This window comes from Hemiscyllium ocellatum, chromosome 19 (genome assembly GCF_020745735.1).
Source record: "Hemiscyllium ocellatum isolate sHemOce1 chromosome 19, sHemOce1.pat.X.cur, whole genome shotgun sequence".
Taxonomy (NCBI): Eukaryota; Metazoa; Chordata; class Chondrichthyes; order Orectolobiformes; family Hemiscylliidae; genus Hemiscyllium; species Hemiscyllium ocellatum.
In genome coordinates, this window is record NC_083419.1 from 40,397,369 (window position 1) to 40,414,589 (window position 17,221).

Sequence of the window (17,221 nt, forward strand, 5' to 3'; positions counted from 1 at the left end):
CCTGAGATGATATGACTGTCCTATGAAGAGAGACTGAGGAAACTGTGTCTGTATTCTTCAGAGTTTTCAAGAATGAGAGGTACTGTCATTGAAACTTCAAAAATACTTAAATGGATAAACAGTATAGATGTAGATAAGATGTTACACCTAGTTGAACAGTTTAAAATCAGGAAGTACAATTTTAAAATAAGGGCAAGCCACTTAGGACCAAAACGATGAGAAGTTATTTTGTCCAGGGAGTTGTGAATCTTTGGATCTGTGGAAACTCACTTATTGAGTATGTTTAAAGTGGAGATTGACAGATTTCTAAATAACAATGATGTTAAGCAATATGGGGAAAATGTGGGACCATGAGCGTGCTGAATTGTGGAGCAGGCTTAATGGGCTGAATGGCTTACCAGTGCTCCAATGTTTCTAAGAATGATAAACTGATAAGCTAAAGTATATGATAAAAGCAGAAATGCAATATTTATCTATTGTCAGTCACTGACATGGCATCTCCACAGATGAGGTTTAATCACAGGAATTTTGCTTTTATAAAGTGAAGTGCAGTATGTATAATAGGACATCAAATTCAAGAAAGATGTACTCATGCCTTTTTAGTGCTGAGTTACAGCTGTATTTGTCATCGAGATACTCTCATTGGCACAAACGTTTTGTGACACAAAGATATTGCCTCTCTATGAAGTTACAGATGATTATTACTGTTTCATAGTGTGATATTAAGTGTTAGGTGTTTTTAATGTATATTAAATCTTTTTGGAGGCAACATTCCCTCCTCAACTTTCCACCATTCAACAATAGTGAGTTGATCATTGAGAGACTGTGGAGAGAAGTTGTTTCTTGTTTTCTGACTGTGTCTTAGCAATAAGATTTATGATCACTTCTCTGCTATTATGATGTTCATGTTGTAACTTGTCCTGAAACTCTCATATTTTGCATGTACTTTTGATAGGTATTAAATTGATATACATTTGTGCTTGGAGTGACGGGTATCAGTACACATGGACAATGGAACAATTTCCTAATTTAGCCTTCCCATTTGGTGTCTGCAAACAGCAACCCTAGGTTAAATTTTGCCAAGTTATCTGTAGAGTATTATATCCTCAGATTTGCCCTCATAATGTGCCCTCAAATGCATTTCCATCAGACAAATTACCCATTTTCCAATTTTTACTTTATCCCTCAATGTTAAATTAATCTTTTTGTAAAAGCACTGGCAGTTTTTGCGCTCTGAACTACATCCAGTAGGGAACAGGCTGAGACTCGCCTCCGCCATTAAAGAGAGGTGATCTTCAGTGTATAAAGGCAAGTAGCCTATGTCACAACCAACCTATCAACTTGAGCTCAATAGTTCAAATCTTTACATTCTCATTGCAGGGCATCCTAAACAGAGAAGGCAAGGCAGGATGACGTAACTCATATAATGACTAAATCAATGCAATGTCAATTGCATCTTGTTCTATTTGTTTATTTGTTTTCTCTTAAGACTGTGTTAAAAACATTTTTTTTAAAAAAAAGCACCGTAACTTGACTCTCCAGCAGATAGAGAACCTGCTATGGCATAGCATTATTTGCATCCTGAAGGATTTTCAGAGACAGCTATCCCCAGTTGAATTTATCCCAAGGGCAGTATTCATACAATGAGACATTTACAGTACTTCCTTTTTAATAAAAGAGATATCTGAACTCAGTGTTAAACCAGAGTCCAGATGTGTGATGAAACCATCTGTTGTAGCACTATGAGAGATGTTTCTGAACTATACATCCAGGGTCACTGTTAAACATTCCTGGGTCAGCAGTGGAATGTTTCATATGTGTATGTTGAACTGTCATACACATAGTTATACATCACGCAAGGAATCTGTTCCCATGGAAGTTACTGTTCTTAGACTATATTAAATTAATAGTTTAATCCATTGCATAGCCTTCAGCTCCTTGATTAAAGTATAATACTTTGAAAGGAGCATTAAGCTGTGATACTAGGGATCAGACTGACCAGGAATGTTTCATATACAAACCCCAGCCTATGTAGAGAGCAGATGGGGAAATGTTGCAATCAGTCTCTGTACCCTAAGATTAGAAAGGAAAACATTGTCCAGGGTTTTCTGCTCTTGATTGTTAATACATGATCCCTTTTGGAAAGAATGCTGAGTGAGAAGGCAGCATGATCACACTTGGTCATGATGTCTCTTACAGTCAAACTCCCTTGTTTTGGGCCATCTGTGACTAATAGTCACTTAAGGGAGGATCCAAAACCTATGGAACTGAATTTTGCCATGGGTCACCACCTTTGAAAGAATTAGAGATAGAAAACATAATTTGTAAAAACTTTGAAATTCCATGCCCCAGAAACTTTTCCAAAGGTGAAAAAGAAAAGCTGCAACAGTCCTCAAAAGGATTTATCAAATGCTCCCAAGTTTGAAGCTGCCAAATGAGAGGAGTTGGAGGGGTTTGTGCAAACTATATTCGCACTCCTTAATGCAGTGTGCAATCTGAGTAATGATTCTTATCCCTGCTGAAATAGGTCATCATTGATCAAGTGATTTTCAGGCTTGATTCCATCTTTTGTGCAGACTCCTTGTGTCTCTTGTTCTGTGATTCCTGATTAAAGGCCTCTCGTTATGTTGCTAGTAGAAACCCAGTCAGGGAAGTGTTCAAGTTGGAATAAAGGAAATCCCCAGGTGGTGATAGCCAGCATCACGGCAACCACCCCAATCACATTCACTCCGAATCCAGCTTTCACCTGAAAATACAGAAGTAGGATTTGAGATGCAGTACAATCTTGAAAGATATCTGAGAACTAATTCTGTCCTCCTAGTGAGGAAGATGTGTTTCAAACATTGTGCGTAAGGAGAAAAAGTTGCAACAACACACTCTTAAAACTGCTCCCAGCAAGCAACATCCCCGATTGGAGAGACAGTTTACAAAACTCGCTCTTTGTATGTCAGGGTATCATGTAGAGAAATTGCTAGCATACTTCATACAAGTGGCACATAACTTGATAAATACAATTTTATGAAGGAACCTTGAATAGATTGCCATTCCTTTTCCAATCCTACCAAACCACTTACGGCAGAGGCAAACAATAAGGCAAATTAATATTACTTGATTTCTTCACTAGCACCTCCAGAACCTGTGTTTAAAATATCTAGAAAAAATAAGGGTAGCCAAGAAAGAGATCACTACCAACTGCACAAGTTCCCCTCGAAGTCATTGTCACGCATTGTTATGGTCTGGATCTAAATCACTCCCTAACAGCATTGTGTCCATCGGGTGGCCTAAAGTAGTTCAAGATGACAGCTCAACAGCAATTAAGACTGTGCAACAAGTGTTCTCCTTCCAGTGACACTCACATCCCGTGAATGAACAATAAAAAGAAACAGTTATTCTGGAAGGTAATAAAAACAGAAAATGCTGAGAGATTAAGCAGGTCTGATAATGTTTGTGGAGTGAAAAGCAGAGCTAATATTTCAAATCTGATATGACTCTTCTTTGGAATACAGTCTTTTGAAGAAGTCATATTGGGCTCAAACATTACTTTGGTTCTCTCTTCACAGATGGTATCAGGCCTACTGAGTATTGCGAACACGTTGATTTTATTTCGGATCTCCAACCTCCATTTTCATTTGCTGGGAGGTAACTGCATGCCACAGCTTTTTTTTAATACAAACTATTTGGGCATGCTATGATACAGGTGAGCAACATCTGGGATTTGAATTGATTAGACCTTCTGGCCCAGAGGAAGGAACATTACCATTGTGCCCTAAAATCAAAAATGGAATCAGCAGGATATTCTTCAATATATTTTCTAATTAACCTGTCCTGCTATTACACACCCTCTGGAGCAGGAGAGACTTGAACATGGGCTTCCTATCTCAGAGGTATGGACATTACCACTGCATGACAAGACCCCTTAGCAAGATACTCTTAGACTTTAACATATAATTGTGTTCTGTGAAAAAAAAGGGCTCAACTGTGCTTGGGAAATTGGCATTCTATGAGGTAAGGGTCTCAGTGAGGTTGTTGACTTATCATTCCATTCACAATAATATTTTGGACAATCCCATTTTGCAAGGATGTTTTGAGTGGTCCGTGCACAGAGTTTAGGCCTTCAGATCATGCGAAGGGCCTGAATCATGTAGTTCAGATCCCAATTGAAATCCTATAGGCACGCAGGATCTGTTCCTCCAAGCCACATGGCTACATGTGATAAACACCCACTCTGACAAACCATGCACAGCAAACACCATTCTGACACCATTCACAGCATTGACATGCAATAAAAAGAATTTGTTGAAATACTGCATGTGGGTCTGGTCTGGCTCCACCATCTTCTGATCAAGAAATGACCCGGAAATCTATTTTACAAAACATGTTTTTTGTGGAGCCAGAACAAGGATTGATTTTTCTTGAGCCATGAAAATATTGCTGAATAGTCTGACATGACGGTACATCTCCTGGACATCTCCTTGCCATCCATATCAAGGGTCTAACTGAGATCTCTGTCTCTATCCTGGACAACCAACAGATTGTTGAGGCCACTTAAATACCAAGCTCAACACAACTGGCAAATTTAAATGAGACTAGAGCCTACAAGTAGTCTCTTCACTGTTGGTACAGGTGGATGTGCCCGCAAAGATGAAAAATCACAATCAAACTCAACGTTGTTTAGAAATCCACAACTGTGCTAATCATGGTAGTGTTGGGAGCATGAGTGAGTACCATGTGTCAGTGATATGCACAGAGGGCGGGGAAACTTGCGTGCATATATTCAATAACCAGAAAGTAATTTTTGATCAGTCATGAATGTGCAAGTCCAGATCACTGTGTATAGAACAATGGGATGTGGTTAAGTTGGAATGCGTTCTTTAATATCTGAAAATGACTTCAACATAATTGTAGAACTTCTCTTGACTCCTCTAAAATGAAAAAAAACCAAATGTAATTGCATTATTGTATTAATTTATGGCAGTTCATTTAAATAAAGAAATAAAATTATGATTTTCTCCTTTCACAGTCATCCTGGTGCTTTTCTGTGGAGTATGGTTAATAAGTTGGGATAGTTTCTGTGAGTGCTATGAGTGCTCTTTGTGGACTTTATGTTATACATAGACAATATTTGAGTGATTTGGTTCACCATTGGTGATGGTATGCAACACTAAGTTCATATTGTTTTAAAGCCTAATACTCCAGTAAATATTTTTTCCTAATGTTACACAACTTGACACCTGTTCAAATGTAGCAAGGATCCCTCCCTAATGTAAACTAAATGAGATCACCAACCCCTTACAGATTAATTGCTAGTGATTTCTTCTGGCTGTTTTGTGTGTTCTATATAGTTGTTTCAATTTATATAGGCACATAGGGAATGGTGTGGCTTATGCTGAAAGTTTTTTTTGAGTGACTTGCGCACAACCAGTTGCTCAGATCTAGATGCATTAGAAGGCATTCCTTCAATATGAGTTGGAGAATAGAATAGAATATAGAATAGAATATCCTTTTATTGTTATGTATACTCCATTGTAGGAGTACAGTGGAAACCCTTTATGAAGAGGGTTCACACAAAGAGAGAGTAAAGTTGGAGTCACAAAGAGCTCTCAATAGAAGACCATACCAACCCAGATTATTCAGGATCAATTCTCCCAGTGAAAAACAACATCTGAAATGTCTGCACTTTAGAAAGGATGTCCTGCATACTGTATCCACAACCACTCCTTGGAGGAGCGAAATGACTATACTATTTTCAAGACCTTTTTTTATATATGTTTGAGACCTTCCAAGTTACAGCTGAAAATATTCATACCATCCAATTCGTTATTTGCTGTGGCTTAAGGGCGGTTGCTGACTCAATGAGAGAGATTTATCTCAATAATCAGAAACAAGTAGGTAGAAAGAGGAGGGCCAGGAGAGGGGCACAAAGATAGTGGAATTCATTGGTGCGCTTGCCATCAGGAGGGCCCCAGCTCAGGTATGGTCATCCATCTCTCAATATCATCTAATCTGAGCAAGGTCACCCTGCACATGTGAGGGAGAGATAGATAGAGAGAATTCATTAATGAATGTTATCAGCAGCAAATGTGGGAGAGAACCAACTAAAGGTAAGTGGTTGCAATGATGGAGTGACAGAAATTGTTGTTGGCCATGTTCCATGAAAACCAAATTATAGCCCTCACAAATCAAAAGTAGCCCCAGAGAAAATCATTCTGATGTTGGATCATACTCAATAAAGCAGAGCTAGTTCTTTAATATGATCAATCAGGTTCTGTGGAATTGTCTGATAAAGTTGAAATTATACAGTGTTTCATACTGAGACCTGAGCTTTTTATGGTCTTTATAAATAGAGGCAGAATGGACAAAAGAAAAAAGGTTTTGCTGAACGATTATAAAACAATTAACCCCCACTGTGACTATTCTGGGCACCAGGGGATGTGAAGGCTTTATAGAGCATTCTGAAGAGATTTACTGAAAAACGCTCCAGGGATAAGTGACTATAGAAAAGCTGGATTGTTGCCTTTGAAGTCAAGAAGCCTGAGAGAATTTGGTGGAGGTGCATAAAATTATGAAGGATTTAGACAGAATAATTCAATGGGAGCTGTGCTGAGAATTCTGCACAAGAAGCCAGTGAGGTCTTCATCAATATGAGGCTCATTTTGTTGATTTTTTTTAATCAAGTTCCAGATGTTGAGTTGACATTGTCACTGGGCAGTGGTGAGTTTTAGCATCCGATCATACCACCTGCTGTGAATAAACTAAACATCAACATTTCTCAGAATGAAGTCAGAATGATTTCTGCTTGCTCCAATGGACTTCCATGTTGTACAGCAGGCAGCAACATCTCAGGACACATTCCATAAGCACCCATTCATTAACAATCCAACACCTTACCATCTCTCTGTTGATGCAAAAAATCATAGCTGCTGCCAAACATTACAGTGCTTACCTGATCACAGTGCAAATATCAAAGCTGCAGCCATAAAACAAACACACCAAGTTTATAAATCAAAACATGCCTTATAGCATATAAAAAAAATTAATAATCATGTACATTCCCTTGGTGTCTGTCCTAAACAGAGCTTTCCCAATGGCTGCAGTATTATTTATGGAAGACTGCTGACTATCAATGGATGAGATTGCAGGTGCTCTTGTAGGAGAATCAGCAGGAATTATTCGGCAGGAATATCTTGCTGCTTGTGCAACTGCAACTTTGGCTCTCTGAAGCTGTGTAATGGTTGAGCCTTTAAATAATGCAACCAGACCTGGCTGTCACTTGTACCCTGGCAAGAAGATGCTCCAAGTTCTGCTCAAAACCTTGGTGCCAAGGGTCCTCCATGCAGTTTGGCACACTGACTGCTAGTTCTCTGGAAAGTCTCACAGTGCACCAAGCATTTTGATGCAAATACCCTTCAGTATTCTACTGTACACAGCTACATTATAATTCTCACCCAAGTTCTCCTCAGCAGAACTTGCAGTGACCCCCCCCCGCCCCGTTATACTTGAAGCTGTGCTACTCTTAGTCCACTGACCTGACTGCAACCTATTTATGTCAATGTCTCACTATCTCTATGCTATTCTGACAACCGTGCACAATATCAGTTTCTAAACTGATTGTTGTATGTGTGAAATTGTGAATTGCAAATGTGAATTGCAAATTTCTCATCACTTCTTTCTTGGTTTTCCTCCATTGTCTGGCTAGGTAGTATTTCTTTGGCACCTAAAAGGAAAGGGTAGAGGTCTGAATGCATGGGATGGAGTTTTACAACTCTATTCCCCACTCCCACTTTACCCCATATACTCTGCTCTCCCTAATCCAGCCCAGGATCAGACTAACAGGCAGGGATACATTAAATCAGACACCTTTGTAGTAGTGCTGTAAACATCACCCACCTATTGATGATGGCATTTTACCTGCAGCATGGGAGATGTCACGAGCCCCATTTGCCCAATTATGGCTCTTAAATGGCCAACTGATGACCAATTAAAGTCCACCTTTCACTGCCAAAGCACTACCAGTTGCTGAGGCCAATGTGGCAACTTGTTCAGACACTCTTTGCTCAAGGAGACCCTCAAGATGTTCCCCCATTCCCTCCACTGTCTCAAAATGCTGGAGCCTGCTAGTCTTGGCCTTGTGGCCTCTGTGTTCTACTCTATGACTCCCCTTCATTGGGAGATACTTTCAGCAGCAGCAGTGACTATTGGTCCGAGTATGTGTAACTTTTTAATTATTTATTCACTTATGGGATGTGGGCATCACTGGTTGGCCAGTATTTATCATCCATCCCTAGTTGCCCCTGACAAGGTGGTGGTGAGCTGTGTTGTCAACCGCTGCAGTCCGCATGGTGTAGGTTGACCCACAATGCCCATAAGGAGGGAATTCCAGGAATTTTGATATAATGAAAGAGAAGGAACAGTGATATATTTCTAAGTCAGGATGGTAAGGCTTGGAGGGCAACCTAAAGCTGATGGCGTTCCTATGTATCTGCTGCACTTGTCCTTCTGGATGGAAGTGGTTGTGGGTTTGTAAGGTGCTGTCCAAGGATCTTTGGTGAATTTTTGTAGTGCATTTTGTAGCTAGAACACATTGCGGCTACTAAGCATCGAGGGTGGAAGGTGTGGATGCTTGTGGATGTAGTACCAATCAAGTGAGCTGCTTTGTCTTGGATGGTGTTAAGCTTCTTGAGTGTTGTTAGAGCTGCACCCATCCAGACCAGTGGGGAGGATTTCATCACACTCCTGACTTGTGCCTTGTAGATGGTGGACAAACTTCGGGGAGTCAGGAGGTGAGTTACTCCCATTAGTATTCCTAGCCTCTAATCTGGTCTTGTAGCCATTGTGTTTATGTGGCAAGCCCAGATGAGCTTCCAGTCAATGTAAACCCCAGGATGTTGATAGTGGGGGATTTAGTGATGTTAAAACCTTTGAATGTCAAGGTGTAGTGGTTAGATTGTCTTTTATTCCCTGGCATTTGTGTGGCACGAATGTTATTTGCCACTTGTCAGTCTAAGCCTGATAATGTCCAGATCTTGTTTCATTTGAACATGGACTGCTTCAGTCTCTGAGGAGTTGCAAATGCAGAAAATTCAGCACCAATCATTGGCAAACATCCCCACTGCTGACTTAGTGAAGGAGGGAAGGTCATTGATGAAGCAGCTGAAGGTGATTTGGCCTCTGGCACTACCCTGAGGAACTCCTGCAGAAATGTCCTGGAGCTAAGATGACTAACCTCCAGCAACCACAACCATCTTCCTTTGTGCCAAGTATGACACCAATAAACAGAGACATTTCCCCTGATACTCATTGATTCCAGTTTTGCTAGGGCTCATTCATGCATTACTCAGCCAAATGTGGCCTTGATGTCACTCTCACTTCACCTCTGGAATTCAGTTACTTTGTCTAGGCTTGAATCAATGTTTTAGTGAAGTTGGGAGCTGAGTGGCCCTGGCAGAACTCAAACTGAGCATCATTGAACATGTTATTGTTAGGAAAGTACTGTTTTCCATCCTTTACTGATGATTGAGAATAGCCTGATGGGTCAGTACTTGACCAGGTCAGGTTTGTCCTGCTTTTTGTCAGAAGAATATACTTGGGCAATTTACCACATTGCTAGGTAGATGCCAGTGTTGTGACTGTTCTGGAACATCTTTGCTAGAGGGGTGGCAAGTGCTGGAGTACCGGTCTTCAGTACTATTGCTGGAATGCTGCCTTGCTGCTGAGACTAGATAACGGCAGGTCATTTAATTAACAGGTAGCTCTTGAAGGTGGGACTTCAACCAAGATTGGGCAGAAATCATTCGCAAACAAGAAATGGCCCAGGTTGCTATGGGCCTGCCTAGCAATGAAAGCATGTTCTTTTATGTCTTAAGTCAGAGTTAGGGCCATCGTCCCTATATGAACTTCTTCCCACTTGACAGGAAGAGATACATGATGACATAAGGTCAGAAGAGAATGTGGGTTGCGGGGAATTAGTTAAGAGAAGTAGGATTAGATTTAACGATATTGTCATCTTTGATGGTTTCTACCCTACAACTGACACTGGCCTGAGGAATGGCAACCCAAAATCAGCAGATACAGTCTTTCCATGAATAGGAGAGGTAGTTGGACATCTCTGCTGCTGAACAGGTGTTGTCTACCTATCCCATTCTACTCCAGTTTGTACTTCAAGCATAAGACATATTGCTGAGTTCATGCTCAATTGCGGATACTGTGTGAAAACTGAAGGAAATGGATTTGACATGTGCAGCAATATTGAAATGTGAGCGTGAGATGAAGTACATGAATGTCAGATAGGAGTCTTAATTGATGGAAACAATTGATGGTTGAGTGGTAGAAGTATGAAAAACCCATTGATTTTTGCGGTGTGATTCAAATGCTACAGCATTTGAACATGCATTCACTGACCTTGACCACTTCCATAAGTTCACTGACCATGTTGCAGAATTACATTAAGATAGTCGGTGTTTGATTGCTGCTATTCACTACAGTGACTGACTGATAACCACTTCCAGCCCCTCACAGACACGTGATATATCTTCTCCTTTTCATCTCTCCCATCAGGACATCCAGTACATTACCTGTAACTTTTGATACCCATTCTCTCTGATGTTGTGTCATTCTTTAATGGTTCACAGCTCAGTCACTTGCTGCATGATTTCCAGGCTTACTATAAGCACAAAGCATTTCCTCTTCAGGAGTCGAGGCTAGATTTATGCAGTGAAGAATAGCTTTAAGTGGAGCTAGTCATAATATTAGCCATCTGTGAATGTGTCTAGTCAATCAACAGCATGACCAGCACTGACTGGAAGCTGAAATTACTGAATAAAACCAGCCTCAACAAATGGCATAATCCCAATCAACATGGGCAGATCGATTACTCTCATGTCAAACGTAGCCCTCAACGTTCCTTACCATATCCTGAATCTGGCAGTGACCATAGCTGAAGACAATGGCATTTGGTGGATTACCAACAGGCAGCATCACAGCAAAGGACACACACATAGTGGCTGGTATCAATGTGTACAAGGGATTAATCTGCAGAGTTTCAGACTACAAGAAAAACGGAGAAAGTATTAACCATCATGTAATGTATCCTGAGCAGTGAGTTCCTGTTCATGTGTAGAATAATGCACACTTCACAAGGGGTATGGACATTGAAAAAATACCTTAGAGAGACTGTTATGAGCTTATCACAATGTAACTCTCCCAATTAACCATTAACATGCAATTGTTGGCCCTATGGGAATTACATCCAGAAGGGAAAAACCAGGAAATTTCTCATGGAATCAGAGAAATTCACTGTCAGGATTTCTGCAATCATGAAGGGGTGAGGAAAGAGCAACAAAAGCATGAGAAAAGTGCTGGGGCAGATATTTTAAATAGTCCATGTAGGTGTTTAGATAACCATGTAAATTAATCACAATTATTTTTTAAGTTTGTTAATTTTTTAAGAGACATCACTGTTTGAGAATACGATCATTTGCACATTTTTCACCACTCAGGTGTTAACAGGCATGGCACAAATTAATTTAAATACAAGGTACATCTCCCATGATACTATTGATTCAGGCATTTTTAGAACAGATGCAGTAGAGGCTGGGTGCCGAATGAAATTTCTACAATTGCGATTAAGACAAAAGGTTTCCATGCACTTGCTGGACTGAAAAAGAAAATATGCTTTGAAACAAACTGATTTATGATTTCATTGTAACTTGATGCAGGGAAAATCTTCCTCCAGTACACATGAACTCTAAATTTGAAAGGTTCCCCATTCAGCCTTCATTATCCATAACAGTCTCATGGTCTCACACAATTAGACTGAATGTTCGGTGGTAATCGCTGTTGAATTGTGGCATTTTTTGCACTTGAATTGAGGTGAGAGGAATATGGTTGAATTTCTAAATCAGATTTCAGGGATCTACATTTTCAGATTTAAAGGGCTAATACAGGCATTGACTAGTTTACTTCCTTGCTTGTCATATTCCATTCAAGGACTTTTCAATACAAAGCATCATGGAACTTTGGAACTCTCTCCTCTTGGAGCTTTTGTGAATTATAAAAAAATCAAAACTGAAATCATTTTATAACATGAATTACAGAATCAAGTAGATTCATAGATGCATATAGTGCAGAAAAGACCCTTCGGCCTGTCAAGTCTGCACCAAAATAATTACCACGAAAAGTGCACTAATCGCATTTTCCTGTACTTGTCCCATATCCTTGAATGTTGGGATATTTGAAGTGCTCACCCAAATACTTTTTAAAGGTTGTAAGGTTTCTGGTTTCCACTACCTTCCCAAGCAATGCACTCCAGATTCCCACCATCTTCTGAGTGAAAATGTTTTTTTCCCAAATCCCCTCTGAATCTCCAGCCTGTTACCCTAAAACTATGCCCCTCAACCAAGGCGACAAGCTGTTCTCTATTCACTCTGTCTATACCCCAATCTTATACAGCTCAATTATGCCTGTGCCTATTTCTCTTCCACCCCCGCATCCCTCCTGTAGTAAGGTGACCAGAATTGCACAGTGTACTCTAGTTAGTGCCTGACCAACACTCTGTACAACTCCAACATTACCTCTTTGCTCTCATACTTGCTACCAAGAAAGCAAGACTCCCATGTGCCTTCTTAACTGTCCTATCTACATATTCTGCCAACTTCGGTATCTGTGAATAACTATCCCAAGATTCTTCTGTTCTTCTAAGATATCCAGTGTTCTGCCATTTATTAAATACCCCTTCATCTTGCTTCTTCTTCCAAAGTGCATCACCTCAATGTTATCAAGGTTAAATACCATCTGCCACTGGTCTGCCCATCTGACTAACTCATCTATATCTTCCTGTAACCTACAAATATCTCCTTTGTTATTAACAACTCTTGGTGTCATCTGCAAATTTGCTTAACATCCTCCCACATTTTCAGCTCTATCATTTATGCATATAACAAACAATAAGGGTCCCAGTGTAGATCATTTTGGTACATTGTTGGACACCGGCCTCCATTCATTCAAATAGCCTTCTGCCACTACCCTTTGTGTCCTATTACTAAGCCAGTTTCTGATCTATCTCACCAAATTTCCCTCAAGTCATGTTCTTTAACCTTCTCAACTAGTCTCCTTGTGGAACCTTATCAAACGTTTTGTAAAAAATCCATATAAGCTACATCAGCTGAATCTCTTTCATTCACATACTTGATTACACTTTCAAAAACTTCCAACAAATTTGTTAGGCATGATCTCCCGCTGAGGAAGACATGTTGACCAACCCTAATTAACCCATGCCTTTCCAAGTGGGTATTAATTTGCTCCTTCAGAATTTTCTCCAGTAGTTTCCCTATTACTGATCTGTAGTTTTCAGGTTCATCACTACCACCCTTCTACAAAGCCCTGTGGCACTGCCTCTCCGTAGCCAGAGAGGAATTAACAATTTGTGTTAGAGCCCTTGCAATTTCCTGCCTCACCTCCCATAACAGTCTGGGATGCAACTAATCTGGGCTATGGGATTTATCTGTTTTTCATCCCAATAGAGCCTCCATTACAGCAATCTTGGAGGCAATTCATCTGGACCGGGGAGTTTAAGCCCAACAGAGCCTCCAATAACTCCCCATTTATGTCAAACAGTGTAAGCTCCTCACAGCCCCTTTCTTTAGATCCTGTACCTACATTCTCCTTTTCCAGAGTGAAGACCTAAAAGAAGCATTCATTAATATCCTTCCAATGTCTTGCAGTTTCACACACAGGTTGCTTTGTTGGACCCTAATGAGCCCTACTCTTTCCCTGGTTAACCTCTCCCCTTTAATGTATTTATAAAGCATCTTAGGATTTTTCCTAATTCTGTTGGCAAGTCCTTTTTCCTGCTCCCTTTTTGCTCTTCTAATTGTTTAAGTTTCCTCCTGCACTTCCTGTATTCCTCCAGGGGCACAACTAAATTGCTCCCTCTAGACTTACTAAAAGCAAAGTGAATGTAAATGAGCCATAATCCAATGGAATAGCAGCACAGGTTCAAAGCGCCAATGACCTCCTCCAGTCTTTATAGGTAAAAACAATGACTGCAACACCACTAATCCAGAATCTGGTTTCCAGCATCTGCAGTCATTGTTTTTACCTAGTTGATTTTAACCCTACTGCGAATCTTCTTGCAAGGATGCCTGCCTTGAAGAAGTTTTCCTCTCCCTCTACAAGAATCTCAGAGAGTCCCTCTCCCACTGCAACTCTCAGGTCATTTCCTCTGCCCTGAAGCTCTTCAACCATGTTGTGACTCTATGCTACTCTCTCCCCACCCCACCCTCCTCTAGCTTATCTCTCCATGCTTCCAGCTCACTGCCTTTATTCCCGATGAAGGGCTTTTGCCCAAAACGTCAATTTCGCTGCTCATTGGATGCTGCCTGAACTGCTGTGCTCTTCCAGCACCACTCCTCCAGTCTTTATGTCCAGAACAAAATGTAACTACAGAAACCTATGGCCCCTGTTTCTATCACTACAGGAAAGCAAGTTCCTTACCAACGTGGAAAGAATTGGTAGGAAAACTGTGATGGTAGCTGGATTACTTGCAAATTCAGTGACAACTGACACCAAAAGGCAAGCAATTAATGTAACAGCCCATGCAGGGAGGTTACTCATTGGTTCCATCTGACGTCCAATCCAATTAGATAGGCCAGACACCTGGAGAGAGAAAAAGACAAATTCAATAAAATGTGTGCACGGGGCACTTGTGGTAGTATCTCTGCTTTTGAGCCAAGATGCTCAGATTTAAGTTTTACCTGCTCCAGGGATGTGGGAACATGTAAAACAGGTTGATTGGAAAATTAAAATGTGGGAAACAGCACATTGTATTTAAAATTCCTTTGTTCAAGAGACAACAATACTTAATAACAAACACCAGAGGAAGATCTGTGTAATACAGTTCCTTGTAGTTTTTACAGGGAGAGGATTCTGGTCTGAAAACTAATTTCCTCCACACATCCTTCTGTAGTTGAAATGACAAATCTAACAGAGTTTAAGCCTTCTTCAGATCATTTCTCTAAATCCCTAGCTTCAGCCAGTAGAGTGTGCTATCAAGAGACAAGCCCATTTTCTTTTCCTTCAGGGTAAGAAAAATCCAATCTTTTCTAATAGGGTTGCTTGTTAGTCTTTTTTTAAAATTTCATTAATGTAAAGTGGCTGAAACAGCCATTATATCACTTGATGTGAAGTAACTACCGTAATCAAGTGATTGTTAAGGAGTCCAGATCTTCCGAGAAATCGTACCTATCCATAAATAAAATGTTAAAGTTAATAACATGTGCAACACATGAATATTCTGAACCCAATCATGACCAACTTTACCTTGCAGCCTGCTGCCAAGGCATAGCCCCCTCCCACGAGGATGACAATCTCCCATGGCATGTGCTTTTGAAAGTCTTTCCAATTTATCAGTGGTGCCAGTGGGTTGGGGTCCTTTGAGACATTCAAATTCTTTGTGTCTTTCGCACTTTCCTCATCTGCATCAAAACAAAATGATGGAGCTAAGGTGAAAATCTCCCAATTGTCATTCCAGCTGAAGGTGGTTGCAAATGCTGATGAGCGCTGAAACCCCAATCTTCAGATGCACTGGCCGAAATGGAAACTGCTGAGGTGTTTTGAACTTCTGATGGATAATTTGTGGTTGTCAGGACCCTTCACAAAAGACTTTGAGTTAGAATCAACCACTTCAGACAATACAAACCTTTACAGTATCCTGGAAATGTATGGCAGAAAAATCAGTGTCAAACTGCTGCAGGTCAGGCCCCAAATCACTCACACTAGACTCATTGACATCATACCAACTCCAACTCTCCCCCATCCCTCTTCAACGCAGCCTTTTTTTCTGAAAAAATCCATAATCAAATCATCTAAAAAAGCCACTAAACAAGTAATGATTAACAAGCAGTGCTCACCAATGGCAGTCAGGAAGAACTCATCTTTTTAAAAATTAAACAACCACCAAATCATCTGTATCCCTAATTAAATTAAGAACTCATCTTTTCTTCCCAAATTATTTTTTTCTGCCAAATTACTTAATTAAAACAAATAAACTGTAATAATTAACAAGTATTACCCACTGGGGCAGTGTAGAAACTATCTCCTTTTTTAAAAGCATCATCAAATCATCTGTAGTAGAATTCATTTCATTTTTTTTCTATTGAGAAATATTATTACACAGCTCTAGACAGTTTTGGTACCATTGCCAATTCACTTATAAATTAAAACAACAAATATCAAGTTCTCCTCACCAGGGACACTGTACAATAACAAGGATTGAGGAGGAGAGGGAGAGGAGGAGGGGATTAGATTACTTCCAGTGTGGAAACAGGCCCTTCAGCCCAACAAGTCCACACCAACGTGCCGAAGCACAACCCACCCAGACCCATTCCCCTACACCTAACACTACAGGCAACCTAGCATGGCCAATTCACCTAACCTGCACATTTTTGGACAGTGGGAGGAAACCTGAGCACCCGGAGGAAACCCACGCAGACACGGGGAGAATGTGCAAACTCTACACAGTCAGTCGCCTGAGGCGGGAATTGAACCCGGGTCTCTAGCGCTGTGAGGCAGCAGTGCTGACCACTATGCCACCGTGCGGCCAACTAAATTAAAATGGAGTTAGAGGGGGAAATAGTGCTCTTCAAGCACCGCGGTGTCCACCTCTCCCTCTTAAAGCATCAAGAATGTTGAAGATGATCTGGAATATGGGGCTGATGTAAACCAAAGAGCAACAGAAAGCTTTTTAAAGAACTAAACAGAGTGCAATCACCCACAACCAACATACACATGGTCTGCAGCATCACAAAATAAACAGGTGGGCTGGGATTCCATGAACCACAGCAATCTGGGATTACATGGGACTGATGTATATAGCATGCTCTGGCCCAGGCCAGTCCACTCCACTGAGGATGCCCAGCGATAAAATAAAAAGCCAAGTTATGTCTGGGTGAGGGGATAAAGGAGAAAAAGCAACAGCCCATACAGGAAACACCCCTGTGCCATGCAGAAGGATATAGAGAGCATTTCTGTGAGGTAGTTGGACATTTCTGGAACCCAGGAAGAACTCACCTTGTTGGATATTTCTAATTATTCTATTCAGAGATAATACAACACATTTCTGGACTTGAACCTTGGCCCTAAGGGAGGGACACTACCCATGTGCCATAAAAGTTCCACGGGGACAATACCGATTTTCCATCATATCCCATGATCCCCTACAATCTCT

The 17,221-nt window shown here is 40.7% G+C and overlaps 1 protein-coding gene across 1 annotated transcript in view; it reads right to left on the reverse strand.

The window, feature by feature from the left end:
* Positions 1-2,608: 2,608 nt before the first annotated feature.
* slc13a4 (solute carrier family 13 member 4) overlaps positions 2,609-17,221 on the reverse strand; it is a gene marked incomplete at its 5' end in the record, with an annotated part of 108,050 nt that continues 93,437 nt past the window's right edge. The window contains 4 exons of the mRNA XM_060840070.1: positions 2,609-2,746; positions 10,906-11,043; positions 14,491-14,652; positions 15,316-15,470. Coding sequence (XP_060696053.1) covers positions 2,609-2,746; positions 10,906-11,043; positions 14,491-14,652; positions 15,316-15,470 — 593 coding nt within the window. The remainder of the gene's footprint in view (positions 2,747-10,905; positions 11,044-14,490; positions 14,653-15,315; positions 15,471-17,221) is intronic.